At 36.7% G+C, this 20502-nt stretch overlaps 1 protein-coding gene across 2 annotated transcripts in view; it reads left to right on the forward strand.

Annotated features, from left to right (window-relative positions):
• Positions 1–20502, forward strand: part of DNAJC24 (DnaJ heat shock protein family (Hsp40) member C24) — a 65908-nt gene that overhangs the window by 34766 nt on the left and 10640 nt on the right. For both annotated transcript variants that reach the window (XM_034645829.1, XM_034645830.1), the window contains exon 3: positions 13486–13624. In XM_034645829.1, the coding sequence (XP_034501720.1) occupies positions 13486–13624 (139 nt within the window). The remainder of the gene's footprint in view (positions 1–13485; positions 13625–20502) is intronic.

Raw genomic sequence — 20502 nt, forward strand, 5'->3', positions numbered from 1 at the left:
ATTTCATCACAGCATTAAATTTAGAGCACTTATGTATGAAAATGTCAATGCTTTTAGTATACATTTCATTCCCACTGTAGTTTCTTAATAGCTTATAAAGTTAAATCAATAGAATTTATATTTTATTTAAGGAAAATCTAGACATTTTAGGTCCATGGGAGCATTTCTAAAAATAAAAGAAATAGATAACTTGTAGAGGAAACCATTTCAGTGTTGATTCAAATATAAGTTACATAAAATGAAAATCTGTGTGATATTCTCTTTCTCATGTCTTCTTTATTTTCTTTTCTATCTCAAGGGTAGAGTACCTGAGGGAATTTGGTCAATGTACTAGTATCATTAATGTGGCAGAATGATCAATTAATAAAAGAAGAGCATGAAAGTGCTGACAGAACACGCTACCTAATTAGTACCTGATGGCCTTGATGGCCACAGAGCAGGGCCCAGAGTTGCTACAAGAGAGGAGCGCTGTAGGATGTGAGGCTGTATGTCACCACTCTTACTTAGTTTGGCCTCAGTTTCTTAAGTTTTTAATTGTACAAAAAACATGTCTTCCGTGAACCCAGAGGGCACGTGAAGTTAGCCACTGGGGGATATTGGAGGCAGAGCATTTATCTTGAATTCTTTGTGCTCATGTTGACAATGTCATCGAAAACTTGTCTGATAGGATTTTGTGTGTAGTGGTGTCTAGCTTTTTTTTTTTAAATTGAATATAATGTAACCCATTGCACAAAACTTAAATTTTTTGTGTGTCTTACGTTCAAAGAAACAGGTTGTATCACACTTGAATACAGTCAACAAAGAAAAATAGGCATGTGACTAGCAAAAGAAATTGGTGCAAGATTATATTTTAGAGTTAGTAAATCTCCTAGCTCAAAATATAGTGGAGAGGTCAGTCTTGGCTTTGAAAGGGTTTTGCATAGCTTACCATGATTGTGTTACTCAGCCTCATCTTTTACCTATTTAATCTTCATTTCTGTGAATCCCGTTCCTACAATCTACCTCTTAACGCCTTATTTGAAAACATCAACACCTACTGTAAGAATTGCATGGCTTTGTTTTCCTTCAGTGTTTTTCAGTCTCTTGACTCTCTGTTTCCTTAGCCTTCCTTTTCTTCTTCTTATTCTTCTTGCTCCTCTTCTGTTCTCCTTCCCCTTCTTCTCCAGTCTCCCCTTCCTCTGCCTTCTCTTGTCTTCCTACTCACCTCCTCCTCCTTGTTCCTTTTCATCTCTTTTAGCTCTTCTTAGAGCTGCTAGTGATTATATTATATTGACATTTACAATATTATAGTGACATGTCGAAGAAGTTTTAAAGATAACTATGTTCAGAAGACTAAAAGGTCTCTTTAAAAATATGGTGTTGAAATGACTCTTTTAGAGAACAGAGGCAATCATTAGCAGCTCTGGTAGATCAAAGGGATTCTACTTCTTTATACTGTTCTGTGAGTGTAACTGCCACGTAGTCACACTGAAGCCTTTCTCTCAGGCTCTCTCTGGGGACCATGGGACTATGTTACAATAGGGTTCTCTTATAAATTCATAGGACTAGTCACAGGAATTCTTTATTAAGATCAGTTTTTATGTTATAGAGCCAAATTTAGAGTTCTAGGAGAGCATACTGTTTTTGTCTATATATTAGTTATTCACCAACATTCACAGAGGAACTAAGGAAGGTAATTTTTATAGATACTTAAAAACCACAATTGTGGAACGCCTAGGTGGCTCAGTTAGTTAAGTGTCCCATTCTTGATTTCAGCTCAGGTCATGAGATCCAGCCCTGCTTTGTGCTCCACGATAGGTGTGAACCCACTTAAGATTCTCTCTCTCCCTTTTCTCTACCACCCCCCCAATCTAAAAAAAATCCAACAAGTGTGCTTTTTAATTAATTACTGTATGTATATCTGTGTGTATGTGCATATGTGTACTTATATATCATTCTTATCCAAAATGGGCAGATACCCAGAAACAGAAAGTAGATTAGTGGCTGCCAGGGGACCTTAGAGGGAGAGGGGAGTAGAGAAGGACTCCTAACGGATACAGGGTTTCTTTGTAGAGTGATGAAAATGTTCTAAAATGAGATAGTGGTGATGGTTGTACAACTCTGAATATTCAAAACCACTGAATTGCATACTTTTAGAAAGGTGAATTCTATGGTATGTGTATTGTATTTCTATAAAGCTGTTATTTGTTACATAAATAAAGGTCAGAGTCATACCTGTAAGGTTTGATGGACTGGGAAAAAACAAAAAGCACAAGTTTATATCAGGAAAACTAACAGTTTTTGAAAAGGAGAATGGCAGTATTAACTTTCTGTCTTAATAATTTCACTTAAAAGGATTATAATAATATGGGCCCTACTCTGTAGGGTCAGTTGTGATTCTAGTCATACCAATTCTTGTTATGTGACCCTAAAAACACTGCTTTAACTTACTGTTCACTCAGCATTACTTGATATTTTGTCTTTCAGTTTCTTCAAATATAAAACAGAGTTTTGTTTTTGAGTTCTGCTACCTACAAGCTATCAACAAACATTGGTGATTCAGTGTTTTAAAAATAGGTGTAGAGGGGCACCTGTCTGGCTCAGTTGGAAGTGCATGCGACTCTTGATCTCAGGGTCATGAGTTCAAGCCCCACGTGGGGTGTAGAGATTAAAAAAAATGAATAAACTTAAAAAAAAAAAAAAACCAGATGTAGAAGGACATACTTCTAGAGAGGTAGAGATAGCAATGGACTGGGGAAAATCTATTTAGAAAAAGAGGCTGCCCTTCCTTGTCCTTTTAAAAAAAATATCAACTTTGGAATTTCTGGTTTTCCAAAGTGACAAAAGATTAGGGTTTGATATGAATAATTGTATCATCTCTTCTGATTGATGATCCAAGGACATCCTCCCCTCCCCCATTGTATATTTGGAAGGATAATAACCATTGCCAATTATAGCAAGCAGGACCAAGGAGAAGTATGGTAGGAAGACTTTCCTGCCCTTGAAGAATATTAGATAAGGCAATTCTATACCTTTTCCTTTCTTCTCCATCTCTTTCCTTTCCAGATAAATCCTTGTATGTAGGACTATTGTGGAAGTTTGTTATGTTGTAAAATAGCAGAGGGAACCCACTCTCCCTCAGTGCTGCTTTGTTACAAGTTGGTTAAGAGACCCTGTTGCCTGCATCCTTTCCTTCTATAAACCTCAGGGGCCCAGTGGTGGGGAGTACCCTGGCCCATGGCCTCTCTCCTTCCACAATTGATTCTTGTTTTCTGGGGGGTGGTGGCAGTACTACGACCACAGCAGAATGGAGCTGGCAGGCAGAAATTCTAGCCTTCTATCTCTCTCAGATGGGGAAGGAAAGGGAGTTCTCAGAAATGGCCCTGGCCTCTGCAGCAGCCGAGCAGGACTCACCAGTGCGTTTCAGCCAGCAAGTTTTACAGCGCAGACCTCGTGGGATCTGGGACATACAGTAGAGGAGTTTTGTGGGGAGATTGGAGGAGAGAAGAGCTCAAGAGGCTGTTTTGTGAGAGAATTAGATGGGGGCGCCTGACTGACTCAGTTGGTGGAACATATGACTCTTGAGCTTGGGGTCTTGAGTCCAAGCCCTACATTGGAGATAGAGTTTACTTAATAAATAAAAGTTGAAAAAGAGAGAGCGAAGGCAGTAGTTGGGAGAGGTTTAGGAAGTGATGGGCAAAGTCTCCTGTGATTATCACAGTGTTTAGAGAATAAGAGCAAAGAAATGCAGTTGTTTGGAATTAACTTTTAGTGACTGAACTGTTTTTTTCTTTGTCTTGTTTTGGAAGGAGGGAAAATTAGGGATGTGATAAACACTTCTGGGGAGAACATCCTTGGTTTTCATAAAATTATCAAAGGTTAAGTAACTACTAATTTTCATGAACTATTTTAATAGAGCCTATATTTAATACTTTGGTAAATCAAAAGAAATTCTTCATCAATAAAAACGCTGGACAGTTGTATTCCTGCTGTCAGATATTATCATGGTCAGATTTACTAATGTCCTCTTACATAATTCCCTTAACTTGACCTTTTCAATTTTCTTTCACAGCCAGTGTCTAAAGAAATGAGTTTTTACTATCCTTAGAGGTGATGAGTGCCTCAAAATGTAGTGAGGACTGGACTCATGAAAGCAAGGAGACTTCAAATCAAAATGACCCACAATAAGCTTTTATTCAATGTTTATATGTGTGCCATTGTTTGAAGTTCCTCAGTGGTATTCTGCATTATAGTCTGTTTGGAATGTGTATCCACTGTGATGTCATGGAAATTCGACCTTGGACCTCTTGGAGCTTGGCAAGACATTACTTGAATGGGATTCTGTCCACAGAATCATTGGCAAAAAAATGCAGTGCCATCCAGCTCTCTTTTTGCGGAGATACTGATAAGATCTCCTGGTGTTATGATACTCCCTTTTTGGTAGTACAGAATTTGTATGGGATACACAAACACTTTTCTTTTGAGAAAACTGAGCAGGGATAGAGAAAACTGAGCGGGGATAGAGAAAAGGACATTAAGGAACTTTTTTTTTTTTTTAAAGATTCAACGTTTCCCATATTCACACATCCCACAGTTACACATCCATTCTTTTTTTTCAAGTATACTCTTGAATTTATTCCTCTTAGTAAGTATCTGTGTAGTCTGTATCTCATTCTTCAGTTTGGAAAATACTTGAAGACCACTGGGCTGAAGCATACCCCCAAATCATATCTGTCAGCTGAATAAAATGACATATAGTTAATACTTGTTTACTAGGAAAGAGTGTGAGAGCAAAGGTACAAAAAAGTGCAAAACTCAGATTAAACCAAAAATTTGCTTGTCCTTCTATCCAGTGCTGACTAAAATCAGGAACTTTCAGACTTTGTACTTTTGGGGAAAGTTACATGTACAACTTAAATAAACAAGTATTTATGGAAGATATTTGTGCAGAAGGGCATTGTGCTAATCTCTGCAAAGATATAGGTATAGTTAAGATACAGTATTTGTATTAAGTGTTTTAGGGGAGGGCTGAGTCCACAAGTAACTATCAATTCCTTTAAAATTAGGAATACTGCAGGAGTTCGAAAGGATACACACACACACACACACACACACACACACACACAGATACACATGTATCATCCCCTCTGGGTAGGGATATTAAACACGGCTTCATTGAAGAGATGCATTTGAACTGGGGGAGGATGTTTCATTGGAGACAAGAGCATAAATAAGGCATGGAAACAAAGGTATGCATGTTTAAGGGATGATATCTGAAGGTCTAGTCTAGAATGACTAGACATAAATACTGTATGTGTAACACTTGGAATGGTGGGTTGAGGTTCTTTTATTGGAGGACTTTACCTATAAGAGTAAAGACTATGACTGAAATTTGCTGTACAGTAGGTTATCTATTCAAATTTTTGAGTGGGGCATGATGTGGTCAGCGTTTTAAGGCAAGACACATGAACTTGGAAGCAGGTACATGGATTGGAGAGCTATTAGAAGGTGAATGCTAGAGAACAGGAAAGAGCTACTTTTTATTTTAACTAGGTTTGGCATTGGGAATAGGACATTGTATAGGCAGATCTACCAAATTTGGTGGTTCATGGGATGAGGGAAAGGAAGGTTACCCTGATAATTGTGGCCTGGATTATTAGGAAATGTATTTATTATTCTCTCATTCATCATTCATTTGTTCGTTCAGCTTTTATTGAGCATAGTGGTGATTTTAACAGAATAAGGAATTAAACAGGAGGTGAAACTAATTTTAGGGTCCAGATGATAAACTGGATTTTGGACATGTTAAACTAGGTAGTACTGATAAGATAGCTTTTAGAAGGTGTTTTGAAATTTGGTTCTGGAATTCAAGAAAATTCGAAGCTAGAAATAAAGAGCTAGCATCCTTTTAATGGTATCAAACTCATCTTTTACAGAGACGAAAACCAAGTGCTGTGTCCTCAGTGTCCACATTGATAGATCAAATAATATCAGTATAACAATTTGGGAATTTTTGTTTAGTTAAATTTGTTCAGAGTCCTTTTCGTAGTTGACTTTTACTTTCTTATATAGAGTCAGTATTTTATAAATCAAAACAGCATAATCACATGTGTAGTCAAGAGTTAATGTATAATTCCCTAACTTTTTATTTAATTTTAGATTTATAAAGTAGCAAGCTATTAGTAAAATAAAGCACTATGTCCTTCTGAAAAGGAATGTAAGAAAGGCATTAAAGGGGTGCCTAGGTGACTCAGTCGGTTAGGCGTCTGCCTGTGGTTCAGGTCATGATCCCAGGGTCCTGGGACTGAGCCCTGCATCAGGTCCCCTGCTGAGCGGGGAGTCTGCTTCTCCCTCTCCCTCTGCTCCTCTCCCTTGCTCGAGTGTGCTCTCTCTCTCTCTCAAATAAATAAATAAAATCTTGAAGAAAAAAAAAGAAAGGCATTAAAACTGGTGGACCTCTGTTTAGGTGATCTGAAGTAATACCTTATTGTATAGTGGGCAGTTTACCATAAAACTGTCTTAGGTACTTTCTTTAAAGAAATACCACTTCATTTCAACTTTACATGTTGCTTAGCCATTAGAAAAAGTCATTTGGAGTTAGTGAATATAAGAATTTGCACTAAAACCTTTTAGAAGTTGCTAGAATTTTTACAGTGTATTGTAATATGCTCTTCTCACAAGTTATATATACTTTAACTTTTGTCCTTTCTAGTAGAAAAACACTTGTCTCTGTGTTAAACCTGTCAGTGGACATTATTGCAGTGTTCGGTATCTGAAGCCTGATAAAAATTGTATCCTCCTCTAAAAATAAATCAACAGGTTAAAATACCACTGGCATATTGTTAAGATTTCATCAGCTTCTTCATCATCAACGTTGGCATTTATGCGAACAATGAAATAAAGGGGCTGGCATTTATGATTAGTGAACAAAAGGTATCAAATATCAAAAAATTTATGACTTAGAACACTTTATGTAATTTTCATTGTGGTGGTCTAGGTTAACAATTGAGGAGTGTCATTCATTGAGCATTTTTTTTCTTTCTTTTTTTTTTTTATGTGGATTCCTACTTGGAAGGATGCATCTGTCAAAGAGAAATGTTTATAAAGCACTAATTTTCTGACTTGCACCTAATTCTATGTTTTAAGTAGTAGAGGCTAACAGGGTGCATACTTCAGCATGCATAGTAATTGCCTGGAGAGCTTGTTGAAACACAGATTTTTGGATCCCACGTGCCCCCCCGCCCCGCCCCAGGTTTGGTATGAGGCCATCTTCTAATGAGCTCTCAGATAATGCTGATGATGCAAATCTGAAGACCACATTTTGAGTTTCTCTGGGCTGACACATTGTGATAGTCACTCCATAATAAGTAATTTAGAAAGCACTTGGAATTATTTTATGGAGAAAATCTAAAATCAAAATAAAATGTTCCATATTGGACAAGCCTTTGCCATAGAATCTCAGCTAGTGAGAATTAAGAGTCCATAATGAAAGCATTATTTATCAATTGCATAATTAGGATATAGATAACATATTAATCCTAATATAATATTACATAATTTTCTGTATATCTTGTAGGTGCGTGAGTGAACTTATATTTTCAGATCAAGTTTCTTATCTTTTGTTTGTGTTCATTTTTCTCATCCTCAATTAATGACATGGGGACTTAAAGAACATAGGTCTATGTAATTGATAAATTTCCCCCAAAAGTAAGGAAGTTAAACAGATCATAGAGTTGTGAATATCAAATCATTGGAGAATAGTAAAATAGCTGTTTGCTAAAACTTTGGAGACAGACACTTCTGTACTGTTGTAATAAAGAATCACAGAGAGACATTCACTCTCAGTATTTTTAGTATTGTGATATATTTATGATATTTTAATTTTGAATGTACTTTAGTCCTCTGTTCAGCAATACTTAGCTTTTTAAAGTTTTTGGATGTTGGCATATATACTTGAAAGTAATAAAACTATATTTTTATAATGTCTATAATTTAAACTTTTCACTGATTTGTATTAGTCTTTGCATTTTCCATGTTTTAATTGTATTTTTCTCTATTAATATTGGAAGAAATTTCTCATTTTTTTTTCTTTATGGCTTGGAAAGATTTTCTAAATCTCTTTTGATAATTTTAGACATGTCTAAAGATGTTTTTCTATTGAGATGTGGTCAACATACAGTGAAAATGCACAGCTCTTAAGTATTCAGTTTGGTGAGATTCGATACCATAGAACCACCGTCCCAAATAAAATATAGAAGGTTTCTGTTCCTTCAGAAAATTTCCTGTGCCCCTTTGCAGTTAATTTCCACCCCCTATTCTCACCTGAAAACCAGCTTTTAATTTCTGTCACTATAGATTAGTTTTGCCTGAATTTAAATTTCATATCAATGTAATCAAATAGTATGTATCCTTTTGTTCTTGTCCAGTGTAATGTTTTAGATATTCATCTGTGTTATTGAGTATATCATAGTTTTTTTCTTTTTTATTGTTGAATAGTATTCCTTACATATGGACATACTACTGTTTATCCATTCTCCTGTTGATAGACTTTATGGTTCCAGTTTTGGCTATTGTGAATAAGGCTGTGAGTATATTGTTTTTCTTTTTTTTTTTTTTTAAAGATTTTTATTTATTTGACAGAGATAGAGACAGCCAGCGAGAGAGGGAACACAAGCAGGGGGAGTGGGAGAGGAAGAAGCAGGCTCATAGCGGAGGAGCCTGATGTGGGGCTCGATCCCATAACGCCGGGATCACGCCCTGAGCCGAAGGCAGACGCTTAACCGCTGTGCCACCCAGGCACCCTGAGTATATTGTTTTATAAGTCTTTTAGTGAGCATATGTTTATGTTTCATTTCTCTTAAATAAATATCCAAAAGTAAATATGCAAAATTATTTGACCACAGAATAGGTATATGTGTGTCTTAATCAGAAATTTTCAGTTTCCTCCCAGTACCACGAGAGTTCGTTATTCCATATCTTCACCAGCATTTAGTGTTATACCTTTTTTATCTTAGCCATTCTATTAGGTGTTTAGTAATATTTCATAATTTTAGTGTACATTTTCCTGTTAACTATTGAAAAAGTTCAAGTTCATTTGTGCATAGTCTGTGCATCTATATTCTTTGAAAAGTGTCTGTTTTTCCCCCGATTTTTAATTAGTATGTCTTTTTATCATTGATTTGTAGGATTTTGTTATTGTTGTATATTCTTTTTTTTTTTTTTTAAGATAATGACTTATTTGAGAGAGAGAATGCATGAGCAGTGGGAGGGGAAAAGGGAGAAGCAGACTCCCCATTGAGCAGGGAGCCTGCTGCAGGGGCTCCATCCCAGGACCCTCCATCCCCAGGTTCGTGACCTGAGCAAAGGCAGACGCTTAACCGACTGAGCCACCCAGGTGCCCCAATTGTTGTGTATTCTAGATGCAAGTCCTTTGTTAAATATATATTTAGTCAGTTTTTTTTTTTTAAACCAGTCTGTGGCTTGTCTGTTTTCTTAATGGTGTCTTTGCTGAGCAGAAAGTTTTAAAATTTTGATGTTCAGTTTATCCATTTTGTGTTATTATTGTTTGTGCTTTTTGTTTTCTGTCAAATCAGTTTTTGCCTACCCCAAGGGCCAAAGATATTCTCTTCTATTTCCTTCTAGAAGCTTTATGGTTCTGTGTTTTACGTTTATGTCTATGACTCATTCATCTTGTGTTAATTCTTGTATATGAAATGAGATAGGGATTGAGGTTAATTTTTCCACATGGCATCCAGTTGTTTCAGTTCAGTTTATTGAATTGCATTGACCTTTGCTGAAAATCAATTCATATATATATATCGCCTATTACTTCTAGACTCTTTATTCTCATCTACTGATGTTATTTAGATATATTTATACCAGTACTACAGTAGCTTTATAAGTCTTAAAATCAGGTAATCTAAGTTATGCAGCTTTGTTCTATTTCAAGATTCTTTTGCCTGTTCTAGATCCTTTGTATTTCCATATAAACCATAGATATATTTACACAGTGTGTGATTTCTTATAGCTGCCAAAATAAATTACTACAGATGTGGTGGCTTAAAACAACAGAAATGTATTCTTTCACAATTCTAGTGTCTAGAAATCCAAAATCAGTATAACTGGACCAAAGTGAAGGCTCTAGGGGTAAGAGTCCATTCCTTGTCTCTTCTAGCTGCTGGTGGCTGCCAGCATTCCCTGCCTTATGGACTCATCACTCCCAATCTTTGATACCATTATTTCAGATCCCTCTCTGTCTCTCTGAATGGTCTTTATACCATCTTCTCCTCTGTGTGGCAAAGCTCCCTCTGCCTCTTTCTTGGGGGCGCCTGGGTGGCTCAGTCAGTTAAGCGTCTGCCTTCAGCTCAGGTCATGATCCCAGGGCCTGGAATCGAGCCCTGTGTTGGGCTCCCTGCTTGGCCAGGAGTCTGCTTCTCCCTCTCCCTCTGCCCCTGTCTCCACTGAGCTCTCTGTCTCTCTCTTCCTCTCTCAGATAACCAACAAAAATCTTAAAAAAAAAAAAAAAAGAATACTTTGATTGAATTTAGTGCCCATCTTGGTAATTCAGAGTACTCTCCATTTAAAGATCTTCAAGTGACATCTTCGAAGATCCTTTTTCCTAATAAGGTAACACTTTACAGGTACTAGAGATTAGGACCTGATATCTTTAGGGGCCATTATCAGCCTATCACAGAATGTGTTATTCTCTTTTAGACCTTCATTTTGTCCTGGAACTTCCTGTCAAAACAGATTGGACTGAGGCTTTTAGCACCTTAAATGACGTATTTATTTTCTTGCTAACAATTGCCATTTCTTAATTGGACTCTGTATCATAGAATAAAATTTATTGCATTCTAATAATAGCACAACAGATTAGACCTAAAAGCCTCAGATGGTGAGTTGCTTATTTAAAATAGCAGTCAGGAAAATACCAACTTTAAGAAATTGAATTATGCTTGGACTGTCATAGAACTGATCTATGACTCAATAAAATTTAGTGATAGCTTTTAGTTTTGGCCACAAACTAATTCTTGATTTTGTAGGGTTTTCTTGGTAAGGTTTGTTACACAAACCTTCTTCACATAGTGTTAGAAGAATGGGTCAGCTAGAGAACTTTAATGTAACAAATTCTGTTTTGGTTTGGGGATGTTACTTAAATAGCCCAAATGTAGGGACTGCCTAGCCTTCAGTATGGGAATGACTTTTATGAGCATCATTCGATAAATCATGACCATAAAAGATGAAATAGTTTCCCTTTCTTTTCTTCAGTCATTATATTAATTAGCTTAAGTATCAAAATGTTGATAACTGTTAAATTTGGCATAGGAAGAGAAATAGTTTGCCAAAGGGAAAATGGAAGCCTAATTCTCTTTGTTTGCCCTATAATCTTTCTCTCAGCATGCACGATGTTCTTCTGTGCAACGAGATAACACAATAGCTTTTGCTCTGTTAGCAAGAATCATCAGCAGTGTGAAAAAGTGCAGCATGAAAACAAATTCACTGTCAAAACCAGTAGTCTACATTATGATTAAAAATTTACATACTTTCTGAATTCTGGATTGAGGATTGAAGTCACCTTACTTCGTGTTACTTGCCACAATTCACTGAGCGACTTTGGCCTTAGCAACTTGGATAATACATGACGTTGCACTTGTAAATTTTTTGTGTTCTTTCAATGTCTGTAAAATAGTGATTATGCCATTACTGATTGATTGATGATGAGTATGTGAGCAAACCATAGTAATGTCATGAAATATAGAAATGGTGGGATTTTTTTCCTGTTTTATTATAAAAACTTTGAAGAAAAAGGACAAGAACTAAAGGAGGAAAACTAGTCTACTAGTTCAAAGGAAATTCCTAAGGTAACTTTTAAAATTAAGGTATGTTCTGTAACATATCTGATGAAGCATTCAGAGTAATTACCAGTGACAAATTCCAGTTGAATACCATCACGTGGTTCCTTGTTTACTTGAGTGAAAAAAATGACACATTTGAATATCTGCTACTATGATCCCCACTTTATTTAAGTGAAATGTCTCTACATTTAGATAACCTTTTATTGCTTATTTGTTGAAAGACTGCTAAAATGCACATGACCTCGATTCTTTCAGAACCGATAAATACAAAGAGAAGAGAGAACCATGAGGAATATAGGTTAAAAGGAGATAATATAAGTGAGGTATCTAATAAGCCACATTTTCATTAGCATTTGAGAATCAATGAATTGGTCTAAAACAAATTACCGCATATTGAAAACATTTAAAAACATTTCTTTGATTTAGAAAACACAAGTGAAAAAGATTTACTAATGAATTAACTTATATCCAAATGTTTTGTTGAGTTCTTTAAAGTTGTTTCTTACCAGGATGCCTGGGTGGCTCAGTTTGTTGAGCGTCTGACTCTTGGTTTTGGCTCAGGTCATGATCTCAGGGTCATGAAATTGAGCCCCATGTGGGGCTCTGTGCTGGGCAGGGAGTCTGCTTGAGGTTCTCTCTTTCTCCCTCTGCCTCTGGCCCTTCCCCTTATCTTCTGTGTGTGTGCGCACAGACATGTTCTTTCTCTCTCTCTGAAATAAATCGTTAAACCAAAAAAAGTTTTTTCTTATCAATCTGCCCTAAAATAACCATTTTTCAGAAAAAGTTTATGCTTGGGGATTTGTAACTTTAAAATATTAGGGCTGATGGGGCGCCTGGGTGGCTCAGTCGTTAAGCGTCTGCCTTCGGCTCAGGGCGTGATCCCAGAGTCCTGGAATCGAGTCCCACATCAGGCTCCTCTGCTGGGAGCCTGCTTCTTCCTCTCCCACCCCCCGCCTATGTTTCCTCTCTCGCTGGCTGTCTCTCTCTCTGTCAAATAAATAAATAAAATCTTTAAAAAAACAAAATAAAATAAAATCTTAGGGCTGAGCTGGAAGATGAAAGATATTTATTTTCAAGTATGATTGTATAATCTAACTTCGTAAGAAAAAGCTAGTAGTTCATTAGGGCTGAGCTGGAAGATGAAAGGTATTTATTTTCAAGTATGATTGTATAATCTAATTTTGTAAGAAAAAGCTAGTAGTTCGTTTGTGATGGTTTTTGCAGCCAAGCACCTTATGTAATGAAAGCTTCATACTCTGCATAGTTTGTGCCCTTTCTTTGTCATGTCCTGGTTATCTTCACATACCTATTTCTGTTTGTGTTAGTCATCCTCTCTCAGTAAATTGTCCATGAGACCAGTGATTCCATCAGCAAATTATCCAGAAAATGCGGTCTTCGCATGTTGTGACAGATCATGTCACTGGTGGATTTATAGCTACTCCAGTGGTCTAATTAACCTGGCAGTTGTCTCCCGTGCCCAACACTTTTGTCCTGTTGTCTTGGCATCTTAGTTTTCATCTTCTCATCACCTTCTTTCTTAACTAAAACTTAGATTTACAAGTTTTGGGGTGGGGGGTTTGTTTTGTTTTTGTTTTTAAACAACCCCCATCAACCCTCTCTATTCACCACCCCCTTTATTTTTGATTGGCAGTATCATCCAGATAAACAAAGTGCAGATGTGCCAGCAGGAACAGTGGAGGAATGTATACAGAAGTTCATCGAAATTGATCAGGCATGGAAAATTCTAGGGAATGAAGAGACAAAAAGAGAGTATGACCTGCAGCGGCGCGGTGGGTACTTGGGGTGAGGAGCCACAGCACACTGGCAACTTTTTGAAGCACAGTCTGCAGCCTTTCCTGGGGAGCATTTTCCGGCGTTCGTACCAAGTTATTATTGCCTTCTTTACTCCTCCCCTCCATCACTGTTGTTAATTATGTCCTATTCTTTAGTAGTGATTATTGTGTATCCATTGAGAAGTTAACAGAACTACTAGGATGTGGCTTCTTAGGAAGCCACGAAAGCTACTTTTTCTAGCTAATGAAAAATGTTTAATTACACATTTCTAATTAATATGTTTAATAACTTTTTATTAAATATAATTATGTACTGATGAAAATTTTTTTTTAAAGATTTTATTCATTTATTTGACAGAGAGAGACAGCCGACGAGAGAGGGAACACAGGCAGGGGGAGTGGGAGAGGAAGAAGCAGGCTCCCAGCGGAGAAGCCTGATGTGGGGCTCGATTCCCAGAACGCCGGGATCACGCCCTGAGCTGAAGGCAGACGCTAAACGACTGCGCCACCCAGGTGCCCCCTGATTAAAATTTTAATTGGAGCACTTTAACAATGTGTACTATATAAATGACAGTCGAAAGGAGGGGACTATAGGGGATAACATCAGAAAGCACTCCGCTGCCTTTCAGCTTGTTTTAGGCTAGGTTTTGTCTCCTGAATAAACTATTCTTTATAAGATTGCTATAAATGCAATCTTATAAAGGAGTGCACCTTTCCTAAGCAGTTTTAAAAGTCATTTCTTTTATGCGTTTCAGAAAATAGCTTCTTAAAACAGTGACAAGCTCTTGTGAGAAAGAAAGGGAAAAATGTAGGTCAGGTTTGTCACACATAGACTGCAGTTACACGAAGTGATAGGCTGTCTTTCAGCACTGGCCTTGGGATAGGAGTCCCTCAGTCTTCTATTTGAACCTTCAATATGCACCCTGCATGCTAATGGGGGGGAGTCAATAATCAGTTACAGCCTGTGGGGGAAACACTCAATTGCACTCTGCAGTAGCCCACCAGGTTCAACATTGACTCGAATGTGTTGATAAAAGCTCACTGTCTGTAGTTGATTATTGAATCCCCTCCCATGCCCTACACTGGCACATCATCAAACGTAACAAAATGATTTTAAGGCTCCTACTACTAAGGTTATGAAAATTTGAGAAACCAGGCTTACCTCTAAAACACAGCATTATAGGATAAAGCCAATGATATATATGGAATACCCATATTTATTTTCAGGGAATTGCACTGATAAAATTATTACTTACAGGCAGTGTGTGATATCTTTGTGTATAAAGATGTCATGAGCTATTCGTTTATGTACTGGAGAATTTAATAGTGACTTTCATCATACTAATCAGCTCTAAAGCCCTTCTCCTTTTTTTAGACTGATGAGCTTTTTAAAAATATTCAGAAAAGGATTAGTGTACCTTTGCAATGAATTTGGATTAATTTTCAAATATGGCTTGAATATTGGGTCTTACCTATTTGGTGCATATATAAGTATCTTGCAAATGTTGTATTTCTTTTGTAAATATGTTTGACTTCTGGCAAAACAGTGTACAAGTAGTTCCATTTGTGGATGAATTCTATTCACAGGTCTGTCTTTTTAACCTCGGTTCACGATAGGATTTCTGTGAAGTTACCTATGTGTTTTTGCCCATCTTTACCAGTCATTACTTTGTGTGTGCCAGTTTGCTTAAGATAAGGATGATCCACAAAACTGTACCTCGAGGGGTGTGAGGTACGTACTTGCCCTGTTGCTGTGCATTTTTGCCATTCCACAGCCTGTGTACTGTTACGAACCTGTCAGTAAAACTGACTAGAAGCCCACTACCTAAAAAGAGAAAAGTGGTAGGGAGAGATCCGGAATAAAAAACTAATCTCTCTTGCTGGTGAATAGGGTGTTGCTAGACGAGAAATGGAGAGAAATAGGAAACAGGGTTAAAAGTTGAGCAATAGAATTGCATGAGGGAAAGTTTAAAAAATGGTGTAAGAACAAATAATTAATAGGTTCAAGCCTTTATTGTTGCCTTTGGAAAGTCCTTGGAACTGTGGATTTCTTTTGAGCTTTGAGTCTTTGGTTTTGAGGTTTTTATGGAGGTAACTGCAGCCTACAGGATCACAGGAGACTTTTGTAGGTCATTGACGAGGCCACAACATTTAGACAAACTGAATACAGTTGAGAGTTGGGCCTGATTCATGATATGGATAAATAGGCAGATCTGCTTAGAATTTTTATAATGTTCAGTTTGCTTTGCAAGTTTTTCAAGCAGATTCTAGGAGGACAGTAGAAATACAGCTTTTCATGACCTTTTAATATGTCAGTCCTAAGTATGAAGTATTTCCTTCTTTACCCAGCAGCTCCAAATGGTGAGAGTGCTTTACTTCAGTTTTAAATTGACATTGGATTGCTGTTTAGGAAAGTAGAAGTCTCTTATCCAAATATAACTTGCTGCTTTTAAGCCTTTCATACTAGAGCTATTTTTAAAAATCTCATAATAAACCTGTTTTCATATTGTCATTTCTTTTAAATGCTGACATTAATTTCTCCTTCTTGACCCATCTTCAGTAATTGGCTCCTCAAAAGAAGGAAATGAACTTGAACTTCTAACAGTGAGGATTTAGATTTGATAGAAGGAAAACCTTTGAGAGTGATAATTTGTTAAAGACCAGGATAGGTTACCAAGAGAGAGAGAATTTGTTATAACCAGGTCAAAGCACTCTTTTTTTCTGGGTCACCCCCTGGGGACATGGAAATAGCTTTGTTATACAGAACTCTTTTTGCATGTGGTGATAGTTCATTGTAGAACTTTCTTTTCATAGGATGTGCTTTAAATATGTTTGTTTCCTGCCTTCCATTAACTTGGAGTATAAAATAAATTTGAGCTCCGTTATACTTGGAAGGAGGCAAGAGACGTTTTGTTTTTATGTTGAATGCTTTCTCATATTTCACAGCTTAGAGTTGGTGCTCTGTTGTAAGGAAACCCTCATCAATATTGCCCACAACCATTTATTTCCCTAAAAGATCATTTAAAGGGGCCCTTGACATCCATATTTCTTTGCTTCACAAAAGATATTATCAAATGAGTTCTGATAAAGAAAAAGTCTAGGGTAAATAACCCCAGTAAAGTACATATATTTTTTCTTCCACATTTCCACGTATCTATTCTTAGTTGATATTTTTAGGGCAGTGTCGGCCAAGCTGAAGAAAAGCAAATCTAAAAAGGATAAGTAATATTCAGTTCCCAGATATTATACATTTTGAAAGCAGTGTTAACTAGTGAATTTAATCAATTAGTTCCAGTTGGCATATTTACCTTCTTGTTTCTAAGGATGCTTCCAAAGGCTTACTTCCCATGTTCCCTTGAAAGGCGTGTAGTTATTCAAGATTAGGCTTTGCATTTCAGACAACCAGATGAGCACTTTAGAAAATTTTCTCTGGATTTATAAAATGTTTATATGAATATCTGTTGAATAGATTTTGTTGCCTTTATAAATATATGGGGAGTTCTCTCATATATTAAGCACATTAAAAAAACACATCAGAAGTATATCATGGGAAAATAATAGGGATCATGATTCAGTTGCTTTGTAGTATGACAGTCACACAGATCTCCAGTGTCTCCGTGGCTCTATAGAGTGATGTAGCCGTTGAGTTAGGTAGTTTACTTCTCTGTGACCTGAAGTAAAACAAACCTTCAAGTGAAGTCAGTCAGATTAAATAATGTTTTTAAAAAATAAGCGGATTGTGTTTGGAATCCTTGGTGGTGTATTATTTTATATTAAGATGTATCTTAGTTTTCTATTAGTTATTTTGGTAATGTGGAGTCTTCACCTTACACAGACAAGTACTTGGATACCCAAAATAGCCTGGCTCAGGAGATTGGGCCAGATATTGTAAAGTCAGTGTGTCTTTACTCAAAGCTAATCAGTTACTCTCCCTTAGGTAGATACAAAAGGTCATTTCTGGTGTTGTATTGTACAATTTACTTTGTCCCTTTTATTAGGATAAATATTTGAGAATGGGAGGTAAGCAGATAAACTGTGGGCCAAATACGAACGTATCTTTAAAAGCCCACCAACATTAATGTGTCAACATGCAATTTCTTAAGCCCAAAATAAGAATCCTTCCTGAAAAGCAAGTTAATGCTAAAGACTGATTAACTCCATAAGAAGGGAAATAATACTTTTAAATGTAGATAATATGAATCTGAGTTAATAATGACATAAGGCCAGTAGATATTTGTGTAGATTATGTGCTAAAACTGATGCTTACAAAATACTTGTATTAGTCAGATTAGTTTCCATCTATGGTCGTATCAGTATTTCCATTTGATTTTAGGAATTTGAAAATTGGCTGTAAAAATGTGCTTCAGGTAAAACTTGAAGATAAGCATCAGGGGGCATGTTTTTTTTGGTGACTGTTTCTGGGAAAAGTACGTATGTGAAATGATGCAGAAAATCCATCTAGACAGTTAGGGACTGGCATTTTCTTCAGAGGGAGAAGAGAGTATAGAGAAAACTTTCTGTGAGGGTCCTCCTGCTCCATCTTATTTGTCACAAGAAGGTGACTACTCATGTTATCTTTTACTCCAGTGCAAATAACTGTTTTTGCAATGAAAATGTATTTTAAGATCTTTTCTCAGTGGTTTTGAATAAAAACTCGGCTAGTTTCAAAGAATGTTATAGAAACCTATGGGCAAGATTACAGTTATAATTTTGGCATACTTGGACACAATTGGGAGTTCTGATTTAATACTAGAGAAAATGGAAGATTTAAGGAAGTTTGTGTCTCCCCCTTTAACGTCTCTCCCAATTTCTACTTGGGTACTTGACCAGTTGAAATCAATGAGTCTTAACCCGAAACGGTGTTACCTTTCTCATTGCTTGTTTTTTTCCCCTCAGACTTGAAACCTTCGTTTCATATTACATTCTGATTACTTCTACTTTGCTTAGTGTAAAACCAATGAATTAGAAATGAGTGTTAACATTTCTTTAATTTTTTTTTTTCTGTGTGATCTTTTTATTCTCACAGCTATCACGGTAGGCCGTATCCAGGGTATAACACGTACCCATAGCTGCTAATTGGCCTTCTCCTATAGTCCGTTTACATTTTGATTGGTCTAGCTTTCTTTATTCTCACTCCTCTGTTTAGGAACTTTTATAACCACCCACTCCCCAACACAACATTTACCCATTCATGTAGAATTTAAATGGGACAGAAGCTTTGAAGTTTGTTCCTAATTACTTTTTCGAGCCTTATCACCAATCACAAACCTGATGTGAATCTTCTCCCCTGGTCCATCTAGGGGCCCCCAAACACATATACCTATGCTGTTTGTCACTACTCAGAACACCCTCCCATTCTGATTCGAAACAGTTTATTTTTTGTTCAAGTTTGAACTCAAATCCTCCTATCACCCCCAACTCTCAAAGAAAGCCTCCCCGACACTCTAATCTACCATCCTTTCTAATCTCCAAATCTAATCTACAAATTAATTATTTTGAATTTTTTCTCTGTGGTTCCTATCTTTCAGTTTTGTTTGATACTTCAGATGGATTATGGCTTTGATAATAACAGGTCGATTTTAATGGGACTGACGATAGCAAAGTGTACATCAAACTTCTTAACACTGTCACAAATCCAGACAAGGTCAAGAGTTGCTGCCCCCCTACACTGTGGTACTTGAGGCTTTCCCCTCTTATAATGGATTGGTGTTTAGTCATTTTCTTATGGTCTGTATGAACAGGTCAACACAAATATTATGAGATAGGAACAGTTAAAATAGCTGCTGTTTATTGAGCACTCTATCTGTGGTAATTGTCATTCAATCATTGTTTAATAGCCTCTAAAGGAAGATATTAATATCAGCTTTCCAGAGAAAGAATCTGAGATTCAGAAGGGTTAAGTAATTTGACTAAGGTTACATGGCTAGTCATCCCTAGAAGGGGAATTCAAGCCATTCTCTGACTTTTAGTCATATTGTGCTGTGCTGTCAAGTTTTGAATAGGTGTGTACAACTGACTCTTTCTAGTTCCAGATGGGCAGGAGTGAGTTACGTTTGAGGGTCAGAACTAGAGGCCAGGCCTACCTCTGCTGCTGTTCTACCTGTTGTGTAGTGAAACATGAAATTCAGTTTCCGGGTTTCATTTGGTATCTTTTATGAAAGCACCGCGTGTATGCTCAGTTTATAAAAGCCGCACAGTTCTTCCAAGTCCATAATTAAACTCCAAGTTTGTAATTTTTCTTTGATATGGAAAGCCTTGCAATCGTGACTCTTTAATTTCACCTGGGAAAGGATTATAGAGCTTTCTGATTTAATGAGCAGGTTTCATGTTAAATGTTGCCTGATTCTGAATCTTTTACCAAGGTAGAGACGGTTCCAAGAACAGAGTGTTAAAGGACAAGGAAACTGATTTCCTTCAAGTTAGTTCCTATATGAAAAATTTAATTATGTATAGTGAAATGATTTTTAAGAATGAGGTGATTGTGTAAAATTAAATTACTTGGTTTTAAAACAGCAAGGTACTAAGTTAGACCTAAACAGAAACACTGCTGTTTGCTTTTTACACACAGATGACTTCTGTAAGGGTGAAACAAACTTTATTTTAAAAGGCATAAAAATAAATACAATAGACTACTTGCTAAATGAGAGCACCCTGGGGATTTGATCGCTCGAGTAAGTTACGACATTGCTACACATGAATAGTAGGGACTGAACTGCACATGGACTGGATCTTTTGGCCAATATTGGGTTGAATGAGACTTTTGATATCTCAGCCATAATGAATAAAGTTAAATTCCTCTCCACCGTAGCTTCTTGTTGCTGTTATTTATTTTTACTTATTTATTTGAATTGTAGCTACAGTTAGAAAAGGTTTCC

This window comes from Ailuropoda melanoleuca, chromosome 16 (assembly GCF_002007445.2).
Source record: "Ailuropoda melanoleuca isolate Jingjing chromosome 16, ASM200744v2, whole genome shotgun sequence".
NCBI lineage: Eukaryota > Metazoa > Chordata > Mammalia > Carnivora > Ursidae > Ailuropoda > Ailuropoda melanoleuca.